The sequence below is a fragment of the Pieris brassicae genome, chromosome 6 (genome assembly GCF_905147105.1).
Source record: "Pieris brassicae chromosome 6, ilPieBrab1.1, whole genome shotgun sequence".
Lineage (NCBI taxonomy): Eukaryota > Metazoa > Arthropoda > Insecta > Lepidoptera > Pieridae > Pieris > Pieris brassicae.
Window position 1 is genome coordinate 5,329,287 of NC_059670.1, and position 18,864 is coordinate 5,348,150.

General features: G+C 32.6%; 4 protein-coding genes across 8 annotated transcripts; 3 read left to right on the forward strand and 1 right to left on the reverse strand.

Moving 5' to 3' along the window:
• The first annotated feature begins 229 nt into the window (after window positions 1-229).
• Window positions 230-8,523, forward strand: LOC123710713 (transcriptional adapter 2B). Of its 4 annotated transcripts, none has more exons than XM_045662835.1 (10): window positions 230-412; window positions 521-580; window positions 642-783; window positions 952-1,169; window positions 1,781-1,853; window positions 2,123-2,276; window positions 3,943-4,159; window positions 4,729-4,793; window positions 4,969-5,095; window positions 5,813-8,523. In XM_045662835.1, exons 1-10 carry the CDS (start codon window positions 302-304, stop codon window positions 5,951-5,953), a joined length of 1,308 nt encoding a protein of 435 aa, XP_045518791.1. In that variant the 5' UTR covers window positions 230-301; the 3' UTR covers window positions 5,954-8,523. The 4 variants fall into 4 exon arrangements, with proteins under 4 accessions (XP_045518791.1, XP_045518792.1, XP_045518793.1 ...); XM_045662836.1 differs by having other exon boundaries at window positions 3,943-4,144; XM_045662837.1 differs by having other exon boundaries at window positions 4,734-4,793; window positions 5,813-5,948.
• Window positions 8,524-8,718: 195 nt separating this feature from the next.
• Window positions 8,719-10,726, reverse strand: LOC123710714 (cyclin-dependent kinase 20-like). The gene is made up of 6 exons (XM_045662839.1): window positions 10,525-10,726; window positions 10,232-10,420; window positions 9,876-9,997; window positions 9,626-9,740; window positions 9,176-9,403; window positions 8,719-8,870 (listed from the first exon to the last, which is right to left on the reverse strand). Exons 1-6 carry the CDS (start codon window positions 10,720-10,722, stop codon window positions 8,784-8,786), a joined length of 939 nt encoding a protein of 312 aa, XP_045518795.1. The 5' UTR covers window positions 10,723-10,726; the 3' UTR covers window positions 8,719-8,783.
• Window positions 10,727-11,341: 615 nt separating this feature from the next.
• LOC123710605 (UDP-glucosyltransferase 2-like) lies at window positions 11,342-13,732 on the forward strand. The gene is made up of 3 exons (XM_045662624.1): window positions 11,342-12,199; window positions 12,303-12,525; window positions 13,500-13,732. The coding sequence occupies exons 1-3, from the start codon at window positions 11,378-11,380 to the stop codon at window positions 13,730-13,732; spliced, it is 1,278 nt and encodes a 425-aa protein (XP_045518580.1). The 5' UTR covers window positions 11,342-11,377.
• Window positions 13,733-15,649: 1,917 nt separating this feature from the next.
• On the forward strand, window positions 15,650-18,611 carry LOC123710715 (JNK1/MAPK8-associated membrane protein). 2 transcript variants are annotated; one of them, XM_045662842.1, is made up of 5 exons: window positions 15,650-15,781; window positions 15,893-16,216; window positions 16,448-16,657; window positions 16,899-17,068; window positions 17,334-18,611. In XM_045662842.1, exons 2-5 carry the CDS (start codon window positions 15,984-15,986, stop codon window positions 17,612-17,614), a joined length of 894 nt encoding a protein of 297 aa, XP_045518798.1. In that variant the 5' UTR covers window positions 15,650-15,781; window positions 15,893-15,983; the 3' UTR covers window positions 17,615-18,611. The 2 variants fall into 2 exon arrangements, with proteins under 2 accessions (XP_045518798.1, XP_045518796.1); XM_045662840.1 differs by lacking the exon at window positions 15,650-15,781 and having other exon boundaries at window positions 15,815-16,216.
• Window positions 18,612-18,864: the final 253 nt, after the last annotated feature.

The following is an 18,864-nucleotide window of genomic DNA, read 5'->3' on the forward strand; positions in this document are numbered from 1 at the left end:
TCTTCAAATAATATTATACTAACTGCAATATTAAATAAATATAAATGACAGCTGAGTTGGTGTGGATTTAAAAAATGATGTCTAAACAATTCAAAGGAGTGAGGTAGACAATATCCTCATTTTTTAGCGTTGTTTTTGGTTAAAATATTTATGATAGTTATCTGTTTAATTATTTCATCACGTCAACGCAGCTTGCCGCTTTGTCGATGGTGAAATTAAACATGGCCACCGCTGCGTACAATTGACGAAAAACTGCCAGTGTGTCAACATATTATTCAATTTATGATTTTATATTAGGAAAATGTCTTTTTCTGATTTATATGCTAAATACAACTGTACATATTGTCAAGAAGAAATAAATGGTGTTCGCGTACGATGTGCGGAGTGTAAAGATTTTGATATTTGTTTGCAGGTAAAACACCACGTCCTTGTCATTATTATAAAGTTTTGGCGCTAAATTTGAATTATAAATAATTGCCGGCAATAGAGAAATCCTAATATTTACTTATTTTTGTTACAGTGTTTTTCTCATGGTGCTGAAATTGGATCTCATAAAAATGACCATCCTTACCAGTTTATGGTGCGTTTTAATATTTTCTTTTGGAGACACTTGGGTTGTTACTAATAATTTATACTTTTAGGATGCTGGAGCATTTGGTATTTTTTTGGGACGTAACAGTTGGTCAGCGAATGAAGAAGTAAGATTATTGGATGCTATAGAACAATTTGGTTTCGGGAATTGGGAAGATATTGCTAAGCATATTGAAACCAGAACACCAGAAGGTATGGTTTGCTAGATGCTAGTTTCTTAACGACTCAACCTTTATAATATTTCAATTTGGGAGCCCATTTAAATTATAACAAACATATCTGATATTTCCAAAATTTTAAATATAAATTTAATGTACTTTCTTAGTACAAGACTATGCTAATAAATGTTATTAATTTTAGAAACTAAAGACGAATACATAGCAAGATATCTAGAAGGTAGTATTGGACGTGCAACATGGGGTAATGTGGAAAGTACTAGTCGACCATCATTGCACTGTCCTGACAAGGACCAAGGTCCACTCAGCCCCACAGCTGTATCTCGACTACCACCATTAGCCATAACCACAGATGAGGCGGCTCAACTTGGTTATATGTCAAATAGAGATGACTTTGAAAGGGTTAGTTTGTTATACTGATGAATATTTCTTATCACTTAAAACAATTGAAGAATTTTTAACAATAGAACATATTCTATAAGTTTTATTAAGCATGGGCTACAACATACATTATAAGACGTTTTTGTGGTAGTGGGATTGCAAAGTAGGAGAAAAATAATCAAATGAAAACAAAATTTACAAACAATGAGAGGTACCTATATGATTGAAGTCTAGAGAAAAAAATTTGAGCTTGATAATACCTACAATGTTTATGGGTCACCCGTGCAAAGCCTGTGTGGATCGCTAGTATAATATGATTCTGTAGTTTATTTTGGAATATCACAATTGCACCTTATGTAAACAGATTTTAATGTTTATTGCGTGGCGTAACTGTAATTATGATATCAGAAAAAATTCAAAAAGTTTAAACAAAAAGTGCAATCTGTATAACTCTGTAAATATAGTAATAATTGAGAGAAAACATTCTTTAACTCCAATGCATTATGCCTTCCCTGATAAATGCATAGTCAAAATAAAAATATTTTTTATTAGTTGTTCCTGAGCTGAGTACTTTAAACACTTAAATACACCAACTCTTCAACTTTATAATACAGTTTTTATTGGCGTTATAGGAACATGATCATGAAGCTGAACAGTTAATATCGACTTTGTCAATCAATTCAGAAGATGATGAGCTGGATGTTGGTAAGTTATTAGACATAAGAACTAAAAATATTTGTATAATATTGGTGTGTATTAAATTTATATGGTTGACCTGTATGTAATGCTTTATTAGTGTATTGTATATGCTGTTCTTAACTGGTATTCCCACAAATATAGATTGATACTACTAGAATCATTCGCTATATTCAGAGTTGGATGTTAGCAAAATTATACAGCCTCACTAAACTTGTTTTGCCTTGTTTATCTATTTCATTGTTATAGAAAATTTAATGATCGTATTTACATTTCAGCTCTGAAATTATCTCAAGTAGATATATACACCCGGCGACTTCGTGAAAGGACGAGAAGAAAACGTCTCGTTCGAGACTATCAGCTGGTATCTGTGTTTTTTAATAACCAAAGAAATAAGCAAAAGACACTTGGGAAATTAGCCAAAGAGAAAAAGTAAGTATAAACCACAGATAGTAAATCCAGTATGTTATATTAGTATCAATTGCTATATTGTATTCGTTTTTACAACTTCCAAGGGAAATTAGAGAATTATCACTAAATAATATATATATATATATATATATTTATCAATATTTTTTTTATATATTTGACGAATATTTAATTGATAGGATCATTTAATCCTTGGGCTTGATTTGCTCTAGTTCAAACAATTTGTATGACTGAAAACTTAGCTATTAAAAAGTGTGTCGGAAAGTTTCTAGCCCACTCTTCGCCTATGACTTGCGAACTGGTAGTCAATGTAAATTTAGAATTAATTGAACTTCTTTTCTGACGTTCATAAAAGTACTTGTTTACCTATATGAATAAAGTTATTTTGACTTTGACTATATTATGATTTTTTCACAAATGGTTAAGTGGTTTCTTTGTGTACATGTGAAGGCTGTACATTTTTCTCACACAGGCTTTATAAGCGTGGCGATTTCCTAAATGGTCGTAGTTACGCCCCAAGAGTATAGCCGGACGCAAGCTCTCTTTACGACTGTTACATTGCATTCATTCGTCACCTAGCAATTAACATTTCATTATTTCGCCTATATTATATTGTATGCGAGGAGTTAATATAGTGTGAATATGAGTTTCATCATCGGACGTCGAGGCAGAATACAAAATTCCACCCGTATCACCTCGACGTCCGCCGTTCCTCGACTGAGCGTTTTTCAAGGCAATTTTTGCCGGGCACCACCGCTATGTGGAACCAGCTGCCCACTGAAGTATTTCCGAACCAATTCGTCTTAGGGTCCTTCAAGAAAAGAGCGTACGTAGAGATTCTTAAAAGGCCGGCGACGCACTCGCGAGCCCTCTGGCATTGATAGTGTCTATGTGCGGCGGTATCACTTAACACCAGGTGAGCAGCGTCCAACCCGTTTGCCCCTTATTCTATAAAAAAAAGAGTAAAATCCTCTATTATTTAAAGCACCTCGACGATCTAGGAACCGTACACTTTGGTTTATTGTCAATATTTTTTTATCGTACGCGATATAAAGAGTTTTATTGGTATTTTTTTACACCTTCCATTAGCGAAGTTTTTATATGGATGTATAATAATGTTTTTAGAAAATATTCTATAGCCAATGTCCATCAGAGATAATGTAGGATGGGATAACGTGTAGATAAATTCACATTATATATAAAGATTCAATTTTTTGCGTGAGATTTTAATGAAATACCAATAGATCTGTTTTGTTCAAATCATTAAGGAGATCAAATAAATAATAATATAAATATTAAGACGTTGTGGTGTGTTGGTCTTCCCGTGTCGGTTTAACTTATTCAAGAACATTTGTCTGAAAAATATTAAAGAAGAGTAAATGGGATTTAAAATGGACCACTTAGTAGTAAATTGTCTCTTAAATGCTGACGACTACATCGTATGGGTGTCTTCGTTAGAGCATTTGCAGGAGTTGGTAACAGTTATGAAAAACTAACAGTTTTTGTAAGAGGTGTAAATAATGTATGTCATATTCTGATGGAGAAAAAGTAGAACAAGTGAATAAGTTCGTATACATATAATGAAAAGTGTATATGACGATGATATAGAAAGACCGGTGAGTGCTTAATAAAGCCAATAAATAAATACAATAAAAATAAATGATTTCAGAGAATTCACAGAGCGTCTTCGTTGGACGGCACAGTTCTACGGTCGATCGGAACAAACGAGCGTAGTAAGCGGTCTTTGGCGCGAGCGAGAGTTACGCGTTCGATTGGCTGAATTACACCGTTACAGATTAGCAGGCGTCACACGTTTAGAAGAATGCGCGCACTACGAGCAGCACGCGTTGCATAGAAAACATGGACACGACGTGAGGCTTGCCCTGGTACATGTGCTTCGCTGCTTGTTATCTGTGGATTTGACTTTAGAATTAGGATTCAATGAGTACAAATTTCAAATTTGGAACAAATTAGATTTTTGACATAACATTATATTGGCCATTATATAAAAAAAGTAAATAGCTAGTTTGTGAATATTGTATTTGTTATATTAAAACAAAACATTCAAAAAAGTCCAGTCTATTGATAGATATTGGTGTTTGTGATTCCAATATAAATCTTTATAACTAAGGACATTTCTTGATATTATAAAAAGTCTCTAATGTTTCCAATCCACAGATAACATTCTGTTTTCTATTTTATTTGCGTTTCATTGTTTTGTATAAGTTTTTTTTGTGCATGATTCATGCTTTGTCCAGCTTTGCGTCAGCGATTTCGTTGATAGCTATTAGATTAGACAAGTACCAATAGTTAACTTACATTTACACTTTCTTCACTTTCACTTACAAACATACCAAGTGTTTGAATACAGGACACAACAATTTCTTTCGCGTCTTGTCTTGTTAGTTCGTCGTGTGTTGTGAGTTTGAATTCGTATACCTGTTGTTTTTGTCAGGGCAGCAGTGGGTGTCCGGACACACAGATAAAAGACTCGTCGACCGGGCTGCAGCTAAGAAAAAAGTAAGTTATATTATAAAATATCTATTTACATTTTTGTTTAAAATAACATTACATAAATTTTAAACATGTAAATTCTTCTGATTTTTTTTAAATTTAAGAGTACTTTTAGAGGATTAGAATAGACAAAGTTAATAGATATATAAGGCCGATGTTTTAATAAGTCTACCGTTTCCAGAGACGCCGAAAGCGCCTCAAGTTCAACCAGCCCAAAGTGCACACGGGACGGAAGTACCGGATGTGGATGCTGCAAAAAGAACTGCTCCAACGCCGCGCAGAAGCTGCTCAACACTAATGAGGCACAGGTAATGTCTTTTATATGCTTGAAAACTCTTATAAAACGCTATACATTTAGTTTGTGGGAAATTTAAAGTGAATACTTAAACATATTAAAAAACGTAATAATTATTATATAATACTAGCTGCCCCCGCGAACTTCGTTTCTCCTTAATGTGGTTTTAGTTAACCTTAATACCGTGACACGAAAGAATAATTTCACTGTATTATCGTCACTATAATTTGAATTTAATTTACACTTCGGTCTAAGTAACACGTGGTTGGTTATGCTAACACCAAAAATTAAAAAAGTAGAAATAATTGAATTTCACGGTATTTTGTTTACTACAAAATAAATTTAATTTATACTTTAGCCTCAATAAAACGGTAATCATGATATTGAATTGTAGCTTATATGACACGTTTGTCGGTTTACCATAGCAGTGCCATCTATTGATTACTTACTCAATCCAGTCGAAAAGTATCGACATCTGTTAGAATCTTTTGGAGTTAACAGATAATTGTGACTTTCAATTAATTATAGACAAATAATTTGCAATAAAATATAATTACGACTATAATTAAAGATCTAAGCTATCCTATCTCTTAAGTTGGACCAGTCTGCTCACGGTGAGCCAATTTAATTTTAAATCGGTTAAGTAGTTTAGGAGTCCATCGCGGACAAACATCGTGACAGGAGATTTATATATATTAAGATTATTATAAGTGGTTTTGGTTTATTACAGATTTGCAACACGCTCAGCCTAGCGCCTACGCAATATATAACAATGAAGGGAATGCTTCTGCGAAGATCACCTACGACGCACGGCGAGATTGACCAGGCTCTTAAGCAATACTTGCACGCGGCTGGTTGGATACGCAACTAATCACAGTGAAATATGAAATGTCACGAACGTGATAATCACAGTTATGATAACAGTGACATGCAATTGACACAGTATAACAAGAAAATAATTTAAAAAAAAAACGGTGATCTTCCTTGGTGAAATAAAGAGTGAAGTGAAGTGTTAAAATGAAACTGAAGTTTGTTCTATTTTACTATTTACTATATGGATAAAGAAAGTGTTGTCTTGTGAAGAGTGCGTCATTACAACGCTATATGTAAGTTCACTTCTTTTTGTAAGAAAATTGCCACAAAAAAGTTTACTAGTTACTTAGCTAGGAGCTTTTGTCGGCTTAGCCAATTATATGTATATATTATATTGTAAATATGCATTCAATTGTAAACATATTCATATATGCTGTGTTTCATACCATTCATATAAAATACCGGAATCACCATGACTAAATGCTTCTTTACTATTAATAGTAAAGTAAAATTATGTCTTATAAACAAAAAACACAGTAGTAGTGTATAGTAATAATCATTCAGCGTTGCCTTTGTGTAGTATAATAATAATTACAGTCCACCATAATGAGAAGTCTAAAATGAAATTGTAACTTTAATCATGTATTTAAGTAGCACTGATGCGTTAGATAGCAAAGATTCATGAGCCGAGATTTAGCATTAAGCATGTCAAAAAAGTAATGGGTTTTGACATACGAGAGTTGAACTTAGCGCTGTCTTGACTTTGAATTTTATCCTTAGGGTTTATAGTTATGCTATGTATTGAATAACCAATGTTATACAATAACATAATAAGTACTAATTTTAAGTACGGGCATTTGTCTTTTTTTATATAAAAAGTTAATAACAGTATTTTAACTGAAAAAATGGGCTGTTTATTTAAGATTACCTCATTAAAAGTTACATTCTTGAATACTAGTTGTGTATATATATGAGAGCCACAAGTATGCTTGTACCAAGGGAATATATAATTTGCATGAAACGAAATTGTGGCGGTTAAAGTTAAGACAATGGTAAATTTAGTTTGACCAAAGACCTTTTCAACCATATCTATCCCCGCTTGTACCTTATTGTCCTGATCTTGTAGATCATACATTTTGTATAGAATACTCCTTTGACTGTTGTATATAGTATAAATTGGTGATACTGCTTCTCTGTTGGAAAGTCAGACCAGGGAGGAATTGACTTTTATGTAATGTAATTATGTAAATAGAATTATCAATTCAATGTAAATAAAATTTAGATTTTAAACTTATAAGTTAAAAAAGACAAAAAAAGTAAGAGCGATCTTTACAGTCTGTCTATGGGTAATATCCTCTCATGTGTTCTAAGGGTAAGACTTAGTGCAAACTACCTTTTATATATGGGACATATACTTTGCGGTAATTTCAGCCTAAGTTCTGTAATCAACATTTCAGTTATACAAAAAACAGTCTTTAATTGTACAAAAAATTGTAATTGTTAATTAAGTATATCTTTATAATTTCTCATTCTGCGACTTAATGATAATTTGACATTATTTCTTGATTCATAGTAAATTTTAACGGTTATGTTATAGTATTTTTTTATTGTTGTGATAACATCAGAAAGTTTCAGACTTTTCTTTATAAATGTCCCTAAAATTTTCCCATAATCAAGTTATAACATTATTTACTTACGGGAATAGGTTTGGAAAACGTTATTAATTATGTATGTAAACTAATTTTGTATTTATTGATTATCTTATCGATCTCTCTATTATTAAGTATGATATGGAGCAAGTTCTTTAGTAACAAAATGGGTGTTTTCAGATAATTCACATTGATAATTATCTTTGTTAACTTTACTTCTAAGCTTGTAAAATCCTTGTACTGAGGCACCAAATTGATGTTAATGATGGAAAAAATAAAATATATTTGTAAATGTATGTTAGTATATTATTAAAGATATCATATGCGAACTCTATATTGTTGTTAAACTTTATAACTTGTCCCTGTCTTAACCTGGTAAAGTAACTGAATGCATTTAGCTTAAAATTCAAGACAAGTGTGACACAAAACTTTTTAAGAAGTTCATATATCTTACCGTTTAATGCTTGTTCTGATGTAACTAACTCTACAGTAAGCGTATCTCGAATTCTATGATAATTTCGTCAAATATTGATTGCTATCTGTTAGTGACTCTGATAAAAAAATTGACTTGATTTTGACACCTCGAATGCACAAATTTTGCCAATTTTGACATGCTATTTGAACTCTCTATTTTCCATGTATTTGGTTACAAGAAAGATTACAAGCTTTATATATAAAATTTTAGTTATTCCATTACGTTGAAAAATGTATTCTCGTGCTGCGCGGCTTCAATTAGCTTTTGTATTACTGTTATTTCATTTTGAATCTGACCAATTTCTAAGATTTTTAGAGTTTTAAGTAAAAAAAAAACTTTTTTATATAGAAATAGTAGTTTAAACGAGATAAAGCAAATATATAGATTGTATCAAAAAGGCCATAAATTTTATGACGCTAAAGATGCATTAATTGTTTTGTCACTACAGAAATAATTGAACGGATCTAAACATTTATTTCAATATTTGGGGAATATTATTAAGACATGTCATTATTCAAAAGAATTCAAAATTGTTTATGCTAAATGCAAATAATGCTTTGCGTTCCATCTTTGTAAAGCATAATAATATTAGTAGGTATTGCATGCTAAATAATAAAGAAATAAATAGGTCTGCAAAGTCCATGTTCATTAATTTTAGTACAAGTGTATTATACATTGTTTTATATTGACTCGAGGGTAATAAAATGTTTAATGTAACTTTGCGTTTTATTTTATTTACATAGATTTTATCACGTTCTTAAAAGTTATCGTTTCGTATTCAAAAGAGGTCTCGGCATATCTTCTAAATTAGTCGGAGTTGGTTTCGTGCGAAACCATGAATGTCTTAATGCCTGTAAGGAAAATATGATTTAATGTGGTTAAATTTGCGAATGAACCTTATATGTCAATTTTTCCAAGCAGCAAACTGGCATAAAACGAATCTACTCCTGACTAAACAATATACGCCTAACTTATACCTTAACACCACGATGACTGGCAGTCAATCACAGTGAGTGCAGTGAACTAGCTATCGTCTCCTGATGGTTTAAAAAGACCAGCTAATCGCCTACTAAAATGGGTGACTATGGTCTGCGATGACTGCCCTATATGGCCTTCCTCCCTATCCTATACAAAAGAACCTAAATGAGATTTTTACCTCTTTAGCAGATATCCTTTTCTTCTCATCATAAAGTAAAAAAGATTTAATAAAATTAACCGCGTCTGGTTCGACGCCAGGTAAAATTTCTGTCCAAGACATTGGCGGGCATTCGGGAAACGTAATTTTATGATAATCCGGTAGATTTGAATGATCGGGCCATAAATCTTCGGTAGGTGTACCCAGGTGTTGTACCACTATTGCAAGTTGTTCTATGTCTGATTCACCCTAAAATGTAAAAAATTAAAAAGGCAGCAACACTTAAATTTTCGTCAGTGATAAGTGTTAATTGATTAAGATTTGTATACGCTTGACGCAATATAGGTATTGTTACGTCAACTTTCGCTTAAGACATCGCAATTATAAAAAAAAAACCAATAGATCCATACATTTCCCGCCTCAAAAAGCACTTGTTTTTGTTATTGCAATACTTATTCGTTAACAACTTACAGCAAAGAGTGGCTTCTTAGTAATCATCTCCGCGATAATACAACCTACTGCCCAGACATCGACATTTTCAGTATAATATCGTGCTCCGTACAACAATTCTGGTGCCCGGTACCACCTAAAAACGATTTAACCTAAAATCTTAATTTCTCCTGTTTGCAAAAGTTAAAAATACATTATTATAGCTTAGGAGCTAGAAATCCCAAAAGCCACGTAATTATAATAAAGGCTAAAATTTAAGTTAGTTACATACCTGGTAGCTACTTGATGAGAGTATGGTCGACCTCCATCAGGCCAAAATAATCGCGCTAAACCCAAATCTGCTATCTTCAAAACGCCTTCATGGTTTATAAGTAAGTTTGCCGGCTTAAGATCCTATGAAAAACAATTTTTGTTAGTCTTTACGAAGTAAATGTTTAATATGTAATGTATGTATCAGCCTCGTTATCTCAAAAATATCGCACATTACTAAAATTAATTGTTCACGGTTTCATATAAAAATAGTCTTTAGCAGTTTAGTATAATTAGCTTTTGCTTTGGATGACGTTTAACGTACGTATCTTGCTATACAATGATAAAAAAATAATTCTACTCAATTTTTTTACGTACCCGATGCATAACATAATGCGCATGCATATATCGTGTACCCTTTAAAAGCATTTGGGCATACGCTTTTACTCTTGGTAGAGTCAACTCTTGTTGTCTATGATGCAGCATATCCCATAACCCCGAGGACATGTACTCGAGTACGAGAACTAGACTCATACCTCGTGGAAACATATCATAAAGTTTTATTACCTAAAAAAATTTAGAAGTGACATTTTAATGTATCTTTTAACGGCAAAGACAGACCTGATTGTGATTGTTTGATCTATATTCTAGACTTTAGAATTAAAACATACATATTTACACCGAAGCAGTTGCAGAGCCTTTATCTCTCGCATAACATTTACTGGTATTCCTTCGTCTATGTTTTTGATAAGAATCTTCTTTAGGGCCACCTCACGGCCGGTTGGGAGGTGATTAGCCTTAAAGACTAGCCCATGGGCACCCTCACCTATTCGCCCTACTATTGAATAGCTCGTAATATCCCGATTCATTGTATAAAAAGTTAAATATTTGTTTATGTTTGTTTTGTTCGGGTTGCTAGGGGAAACAAAGGCATAGACGACATTTTATCATTCATTGTAGATTAAAATGCAGAGTGGTCCAAAATTCTGTAACTAACTTTAAACTGAATTAAAAAGAAAATGTTTTAACTTTTAATAGAATTGTTTATATCGTATTTGTATGTATTAATTTAAATTCTGGTTATATGTAAATTAGGTCATAGAATTGTAAGTGTTACTTACTTACTTACGGAGATATAAAGCAAAAATTAAAATGTAATTTAAATTAACGAGTTTGTAATAATATTTATAATTACTTATGAAAGTGAAACATTATTAGGAAAATGGAGACAACTCTCTTGCATGGTCTGGTGTTTTTACCAATATACTAACTTCAAACTAAACTAAAAGATACGTTATAATATGTCAAGTCTAGGTGAAGATAATTACAAAATTGAAAAACCTACAGTCCTACATTATGTAATCATTCTTAAAACCCCTTTTACATAGAGTCCAAAATGACAACAGAGACTAATTATTTTGACCTTCGAAACACTTGTTTAATTAATGTAGACTGATTAAATAATTTTACGAAAAAGGTGAATAAGAATATTGTTAGCAGTTACGTTCGGTTGTGTTATACAAAATGAGGGCTTGGAAAATTTGTATTGTTATAATTGTTTCATGCACCTATGTGCAAAGTGCATCTATTCTTGCACTATTTTCGTCCCTATCGTTTTCTGACCATCTCGTGTTCCGTGGATATGTATCATTGCTCGCTCAACGTGGTCACTCAGTGGTCGTAATGACTCCATACCCTGGTCTATTCCCTCCACAAGAAATGGAAAGGATCGTCGAGTTGAACGTTGGGGCTGAATCAGGACCATTTTGGGATGAGTATAAGAAACTAATGACTGATACGGATGATTACTATAACCGCTTGAAAGATATCAATGAATTCACATTAAAATTAGCCATCGCACAGCTTAAGTCGAAGACTATGTCTTCGTTATTCATAAACCCTAACGTTAAGTTCGAATTGGTGATAACAGAGGCCGATGTACCACTTTTGTATGCGATAGCAGAAAAATATGACGCACCACACGTTTCCATTACTACATCGATTGGAAAAGTTCACCAATACGAAAGTAAGGGTACACCAATTCATCCCTTGCTGTATCCCGATGCAAATGTACTCAACTATAGAAACCTAACGGGGTGGCAGAAGATTGTGGAGTTCTATCGTCATTACCAAACTAAGAATGAATATTACTACAATCATCTTCCCCTTAGTGAAATTGCTGCGAGGAAAATGTTTGGTTTAAAACGTCCTCTTATTGAAGTAGAATATGACATTGATATCCTGTTGATTGCTGCTAATCCAACATTGATTGGTAACAGACCAACGGTACCCGCAATTTCGTTTGTCGATCGATTGCATATTAAACCAGGTTTTCCTTTGCAGCAGGTAACTATTGCCATATTTACATCATGCTTTTATAGAACTACATTTCATAATGACGTAATATTTCACTTGGCTTCTCGAATTAAGAATATTATATGCTTTTTAGGGTTTAAAGGAGATTCTTGATTCGGCTACTAAAGGTGTTGTTTACTTCAGTATTGGTGCTCTTCAAGAGCCAGAGCATCTTTCCACAAATATATTACAAACCTTGACGGATGCTTTTAGAGAACTACCATTTGTAGTATTATGGAAGATTGGAAACACGACTATGATCAATAGACCAGACAACGTTATTACTAACCTCTGGTTTCCACAGCAAGAAATTTTAGGTATGTTCAAGAATTATTCCCGCCTGACTTTAGTTGACACTCAATTTGATTTCATTAACATTATCTAGGTTATAGAATATTCCATAATTAAGATATTTACTTGAGGCAAGCGTATTACTAGTGACGTAACATTAGGGTGACAGGGCTGGCAAAATGCCACGGGCCCCCGACCCAAGAAGGCCCCTGCCCAAGAGGCCGCGAGCTCAGAAAATTGTTATTTTTATTTTATTATAATGTATGCAGTTTTCTGCACGTTTCCTTCACCGAAAAGCTAGCGAATAGATGATGAATGCATTGAGATAATATGTTCTATGGATGAATGCAATACGCATTGGGCTAGCGTGGGGACTACAAACTATTCCCTCTCGCCTAAGAGAGGAGTTATTATTGTGGCACTAGTGGAACATATAGAAATGTAATTAAGTGCGCTGAAAATCTCAAAATTTGTTAAAATTAACTAAGTAAAACGTGACGATTTTTACTGATAGGGCCCCATCAAAAATTAATAAATTGAGATATAAACTTTATTAGATTGAGATATAAACTATATTAAATTGAGATATAAACTGTATTAGATTGAAATATAAACTTTATTAAATTAAGATATAAAATTTATCAACTTGAGCAATAACCTTTATTAACTTGAGATATAAACTTTATTAACTTGATATATAAACTTAATTTACTTGAGATACAAACTTTAAACGTGTAATAAAGTACGCTGAGAATCTCGAAGCTTATTAAAATTGAACTGAGTACAACGAGACGATTTTTACTGATAGGGCCCCATCAAAAGAAATTGCCACGGATCCCAGATGGTATAGTTACGCCACTGCGTATTACAGTATGCAAATTATAAAATATTTAATTTTTAATCAATTTATATTAGATTGATGTTAATGTTCGAGGGAGGAGTTGGTAGGGAATTGTAATAAACATTTGTATTAATAATACAAATTTACGCTTATTTTTAGCTCATCCAAATGTTAAAGCCTTTATAACACACGGTGGAGCTCGATCGTTGGAAGAAGCTCTATTTTACGAAATTCCCATTATCGGTCTGCCTATAGTACGGTCTCATAAAGTGTTAATTGCCGAGATCACTCGACATGGAGCAGGCGAAATATTAGACATCCAATCCTTGGAAAAAGAAACTACGAAGAAAATTATAAGCGACGTCGCTAGCAACGAAAAGTACGATATTTAGTTTTAATACGTCAGTTTAGTATTGAATTCTCTAAGAACATAAAATATATTTTGCCCATTTTATTAGATATATTATATAATTATTTTATTTATAAATATATTAAGCAATATTATTATATGCGAGAAATTAAGCTTTCTGGCCGCACGGAGAATCAATGTTGTCATCGACGGAGCATGTTCGGAACATATTTATAATGGCTAAGGTGCTGCACAGTGTGCTTGGCTCAATGTTTAATAATTATATCAATCTCTATGACGCTCAGTTTGGCTTTCGACAGCTTTGGCAGCTTCAGTGGAGAGTCCTGCTCCACTGAAGCTGCTAGAAACGTACGTACGCACGTAGAAACGTCTGAAGCATACTCTCCAGTATTAAACGAAGCGTAACACACCGGTAAATGCCTGCTTCCTGGATTTGACTCGGGCCTTTGATCTTGTGTCGTAAGTATGATGATGAATGCTTTGGAGGAAGATGGAGGACAGGAGTGTGCCAACTCAATTGTTAAATATATTTAAATTTCAGATGACTTGTCTTCGTCTATCATGAGGCATTTTGTGCGTACACTTGTCGGTACAGATAGACTGGTGTATGCATAGACTTCTTTACGAGCTTTATGTTTTTATGTTTAGCTGTTTAATACATAATAATATACTAACACTAGTCTGCAAGTTTATACTAACATAATGATGGATTATTTTATCTGAACAAATAGATAGTAATAATAATTCGACCCTAGTCCTTCAAGAAAAGTGCGTACCAATTCGCTGACAACGCAATCGCGAGCCCTCTGCCATTGAGTGTCCATGGGCGGCGGTATCACTTAACATCAAGTGAGTCTCCTACCCGTTTGCCCCCTGTTCTATAAAAAAATGAAAAATATTAATATTAATCGTTTAATATTCGTGAAATAAATGATTTCGATTTAATATAGGATAATTTTCAATAATGGTATGTTTATTTACAGTTACAGAAAAGCCATGATAAAATTGAAGAGCAAGGTTGTGTCGCCCATGATATCTGGTCCTGAAAATGCCTTATGGTGGACAGACTACGTTTTACGAAATGGTGGGGCTAAGTACCTTCGTTCACCAGCTGTAGGTCTAACCTTTATAAAATATTATATGTTGGATATAGCCGCTATTCTTCTGTCGATATGTACTGTATTACTCGTAACTATATACCTAATTATAAGAATAATTTACAGAAGGCTTCGTCAACGTTTTATTGCTAAATTTGATAAAGATGGCAAGTTTAAAGAACTGTAATTTTTTAACTATCTCAGTAGGTACGTATTTATAGTAGGTATTTATTGTATTTGAACTATCTACTTTTATATTTTAAATTAAATTGAAAAAATATAAATTTATTTTACCAGTGTATTATTTATATTAAATTAATTTAATTTACTTCTAAATCACAACATGATCATTGCATACTTTACTATTACATTACAATGCGTGAAACTAAACATTTAAATTATGTATAACAGAAAATTACTAGTTTATTATTATATTAATAAATAGTCTATGAAACCACTGTAGATCATTTGCTAGCAAAAATTATAAATAAGTAATTTCTGTTGTCTTATCGAAAATATCGGAACCCCTTTACTGGTAAAGGCCAAGGTAAGGTAAAAATAAAGTCTAAGCTGTATATTATCGTTTTTTTGTCATGATTGGCTTTATTATTATTGAAAATATCAGGTAAATTTTATTCTTATATTTCCTGACGCATAAATGATGACTTTTATCTGTTATTACGTATTTAAGCAAGAATATATAACATAATACAACCATGAAGGCGCCAAAACTCAAATCTACGCTTGCGCTGTATTCATCGTTATCACAGATAATAAAACTACCATAAAAAGCGAATAAAAATATTCATTTTTATTACGTTTTATTAATGTATATTAAAATTAAATATTATCAGTTGATCTAAGTTTTAAGTAATAATAATTATGCTCTGTGTCAGAAAACTGAAGCGAAAACTTGTGATATCCGAAACCAAAACGAAACAAAAACGTATGAACTGTCTGATAACCGCAGATGAGTAAGTATTGGTACTCTATGGTAACTTCTTCTGTGTGCTCAACACTCAACAGTAAATAAAATAATTATGAAATAATATGAATATTTTGGTATATTAATTTAACCTTTTCAGTTATTGATTGACGTCGCTTTTAAAGTGTTACTAATTTTAACCAAATTAGTTTCAATAATAATCTTACAACCTATATCTTAAATACATAAGGATGACATCAGTAAGAACTTGTCCCGGATTATATTGTGGTCGTACAGAGCTAGTTGATAATACTTGGAGTGATTGTGGTGCCTGCCCTCGAGGCTTTCGTACAAATGCCTCCAGCTATTGCGTGGAGTGTACCGATGAGCCCACATTATACGACTGGCAATATCTTGGTTTTATGGTTCTCCTACCACTTGTGCTACATTGGTTCTTTATAGATATGGTAGCAACCGGAAAAAAGTAAGTTTCTTTCTGAGATTGAGTTTGCTGCTCTAGCTACTTGTTACTCAGTTACTGTTACTTGCCTCAGTAATGTCTGTTTCAGTAATTCAGGAATGAACTCTGGTTTCTTTTCATTTAAAAATAAATGTTTTTTTAAAGAAAAAAAACATATTTCCTATAAAATATAATCAAGATACAACTTGGATATTTTAGAGTAACTTACATTTAGTAAGAATACCTTGATTTCAGAAAGATAACAACTGTATCACAGCACTTTTGTGCGCTATCTGAAATTATCTGTGGGACTTTAGCTGCATTGTTGGTACTTCCTCCAGCAGGTTCCCTTGCTTTGTATGTGTGCACCCCAAAAGCCTTGTCTGACTGGTATACCTTGCTGCATAACCCTCAACCAGATTATAAGGAGACACTTCATTGTACACAGGAAGCAGTGTATCCATTGTAAGTGTATATCTTAACATTAATCAGTTTTGCTTGACTTAATTAATATTACTTTAAGTTATTAAAAGAAATTATATAAAATATGAGTAATACTTGTAGTACCAATTATATTGATGTCTTCTTCTTATGACTTCTTTAATGCAATTGCAGATGTAACTCTATCACTTAGAACATTTTTTTTGTGATATAATATATATATATATGTTATATGTTATGTGATAATTCTAAATGTCCTTTGCAGATATACAATAGTTTTGCTTATTTATGCATTCAGTTTACTCCTTACGGTAACTTTAAGGCCAATACTTCTCATTTGGCTGAAGAATAACTCTGGGAAAAAGGCTATATACTGTGCCCTTTATTTCTATCCCATTCTGGTTCTCACACACACAGTTGCTGCTGGATTGATATGTGAGTATAAATTTGGTATCCACATCAGCATATCTAGAAGTCTATTAGAATTGTAATTGTGTTACTTACTACTTAGACAAAATCACAGTAATTATAAATACTGTGTTTGGTTTTATTTTATCTTTATGCTTAATATAAAAAATTTAAAGCATAAAGCTTTGTAAATAAATGAAATAAGATATATCACTAATTTTCACATGAGTTCACTTTTTTCAACGGTAGAGTCTAATGTTTAATTAATTTCAAATATCTGATTAATTTTCAGATTGTGCATTCCCATACATTATTATAATAATATCAATGATGACTTCAGCATCTCACTTCTCAATCAAGATAGATCAATCTGCTCCAGCTCTTCTAATATCTTCGATAAAGAACACAAGAAATCTTATAATACTTTTAGGTCATTGGACCATACACGCGTATGGCATTATTTCTCTTACTGGATTCAAAGAACTATGGTACCTTACACTAGTTCCGGCACCAGCTCTGTTTTATATACTAACAGCACAGTTTTCAGATCCTTTGAAAATTCATAATGATTGACTAGTACAAAGCACGTTAGAAAAAATGGTGCTATTTTGATGTTTAACTAGTCAAGCGAGTGACGGACTTGATGAATGGCAATGATTAGTGAAATGTAAAGAAATAAAGGGCTGAATAAGGGCCAATAACATCGGGTTTCCTTATATAAGCAAGACTTTATAACCAGCAAATTACTTGATCACAACATACATGTGTAAGTGCAATATTCCACCAAATACCATGAGACATTCTTGACAGTCTTAAGACATTCATGAGAATTAACTCAAAATGTTTTTATGGTCATAACTGAACCTGTGACTACTGTCTTAAGAATTTGCATCTTAATTAAAATAACTGATTTTGTGATAAAGTTAATTTGTAAATGATCAGATTAATTTTGCAGTTATACTTTTAACTCGTTAGGTGAGTATATTGAGAGTAATCGATTGCGCGTGATTTTTACGTGCGCGCATACCATCGCCAAAAACCGACACCCTGATGTTAGTTAACCTATAGTCAATATTTTAGTTTTTTCTATTGTTAGTGTCGCTTTTCCTACTAACGTTCTATCTTGTTATGTCAAAGTATAACTTCTAACGCATGTATGTTAGTATACACGTTTTTTTATTGTCATAAAATTGAGTTAAAGCACTGTGTGTCACTAACTAAGTAAATGCAAACATTCCTCAATAAATATTGCAATCACTTTCGTCCAAAACCTTCCTAAAATTTAAATATCATTTTTTTAAATGTTTACACCTGACTTCCTGTTCTTTTGTTAGTGGCATGTTCTTTAAGTATTTATCTGTGGTATCTTCAGTTTTGACGTAATAGACTTAGAGAAAAACAAAAATAAACTGTAGGTTGCGGGAAGCACTCTACGCGCGCCCTTTAAAATAAAGGAGGAATTGCACTGTCTGCAACAGTATTCATGTCGTCAACTACAAAATATATTAAATGTATGGGGAATGTTGTTAAAGGTGACTGAGTCTTTTAATATGAAAATGGCCAAGTGATAATTGTGAATAGAAAAAAATTGTATATATTATGTAAATAAATGTAGATACAAATATGTTTGGTTGTTACTGATTATTGCTACATCCCAATAAAAACTAAATCAGTCCTAGCTTGTGCTAGCAAATGTCTTAAGATTCAGATATAAACATATGAATGATTCGAATACTGATTTAGTGAAATATACTAGTAATGATGCAGTGGTTCTTACAACCCTGTGTTGGCCACACGTATGAGTTTCTTTGATAATTTTTATA

Coding starts and splice junctions, on each gene's coding strand:
- LOC123710605 (XM_045662624.1), top strand. CDS start 11,378: ATGAGGGCTTGGAAAATTTGTATTGTTATAATTGTTTCATGCACCTAT. Junction 12,200..12,302: donor CAGGTTTTCCTTTGCAGCAG/GTAACTATTGCC, acceptor TATGCTTTTTAG/GGTTTAAAGGAGATTCTTGA. Junction 12,526..13,499: donor TCCACAGCAAGAAATTTTAG/GTATGTTCAAGA, acceptor GCTTATTTTTAG/CTCATCCAAATGTTAAAGCC.
- LOC123710715 (XM_045662842.1), top strand. CDS start 15,984: ATGACATCAGTAAGAACTTGTCCCGGATTATATTGTGGTCGTACAGAG. Junction 16,217..16,447: donor ATGGTAGCAACCGGAAAAAA/GTAAGTTTCTTT, acceptor CCTTGATTTCAG/AAAGATAACAACTGTATCAC. Junction 16,658..16,898: donor CAGGAAGCAGTGTATCCATT/GTAAGTGTATAT, acceptor TGTCCTTTGCAG/ATATACAATAGTTTTGCTTA.
- LOC123710714 (XM_045662839.1), bottom strand. CDS start 10,722: ATGAATCGGGATATTACGAGCTATTCAATAGTAGGGCGAATAGGTGAG. Junction 9,404..9,625: donor CTAAGAAGCCACTCTTTGCT/GTAAGTTGTTAA, acceptor TTTACATTTTAG/GGTGAATCAGACATAGAACA. Junction 8,871..9,175: donor AAAGGATATCTGCTAAAGAG/GTAAAAATCTCA, acceptor TTTTCCTTACAG/GCATTAAGACATTCATGGTT.
- LOC123710713 (XM_045662835.1), top strand. CDS start 302: ATGTCTTTTTCTGATTTATATGCTAAATACAACTGTACATATTGTCAA. Junction 1,170..1,780: donor ATAGAGATGACTTTGAAAGG/GTTAGTTTGTTA, acceptor TTGGCGTTATAG/GAACATGATCATGAAGCTGA. Junction 5,096..5,812: donor TCAACACTAATGAGGCACAG/GTAATGTCTTTT, acceptor GGTTTATTACAG/ATTTGCAACACGCTCAGCCT.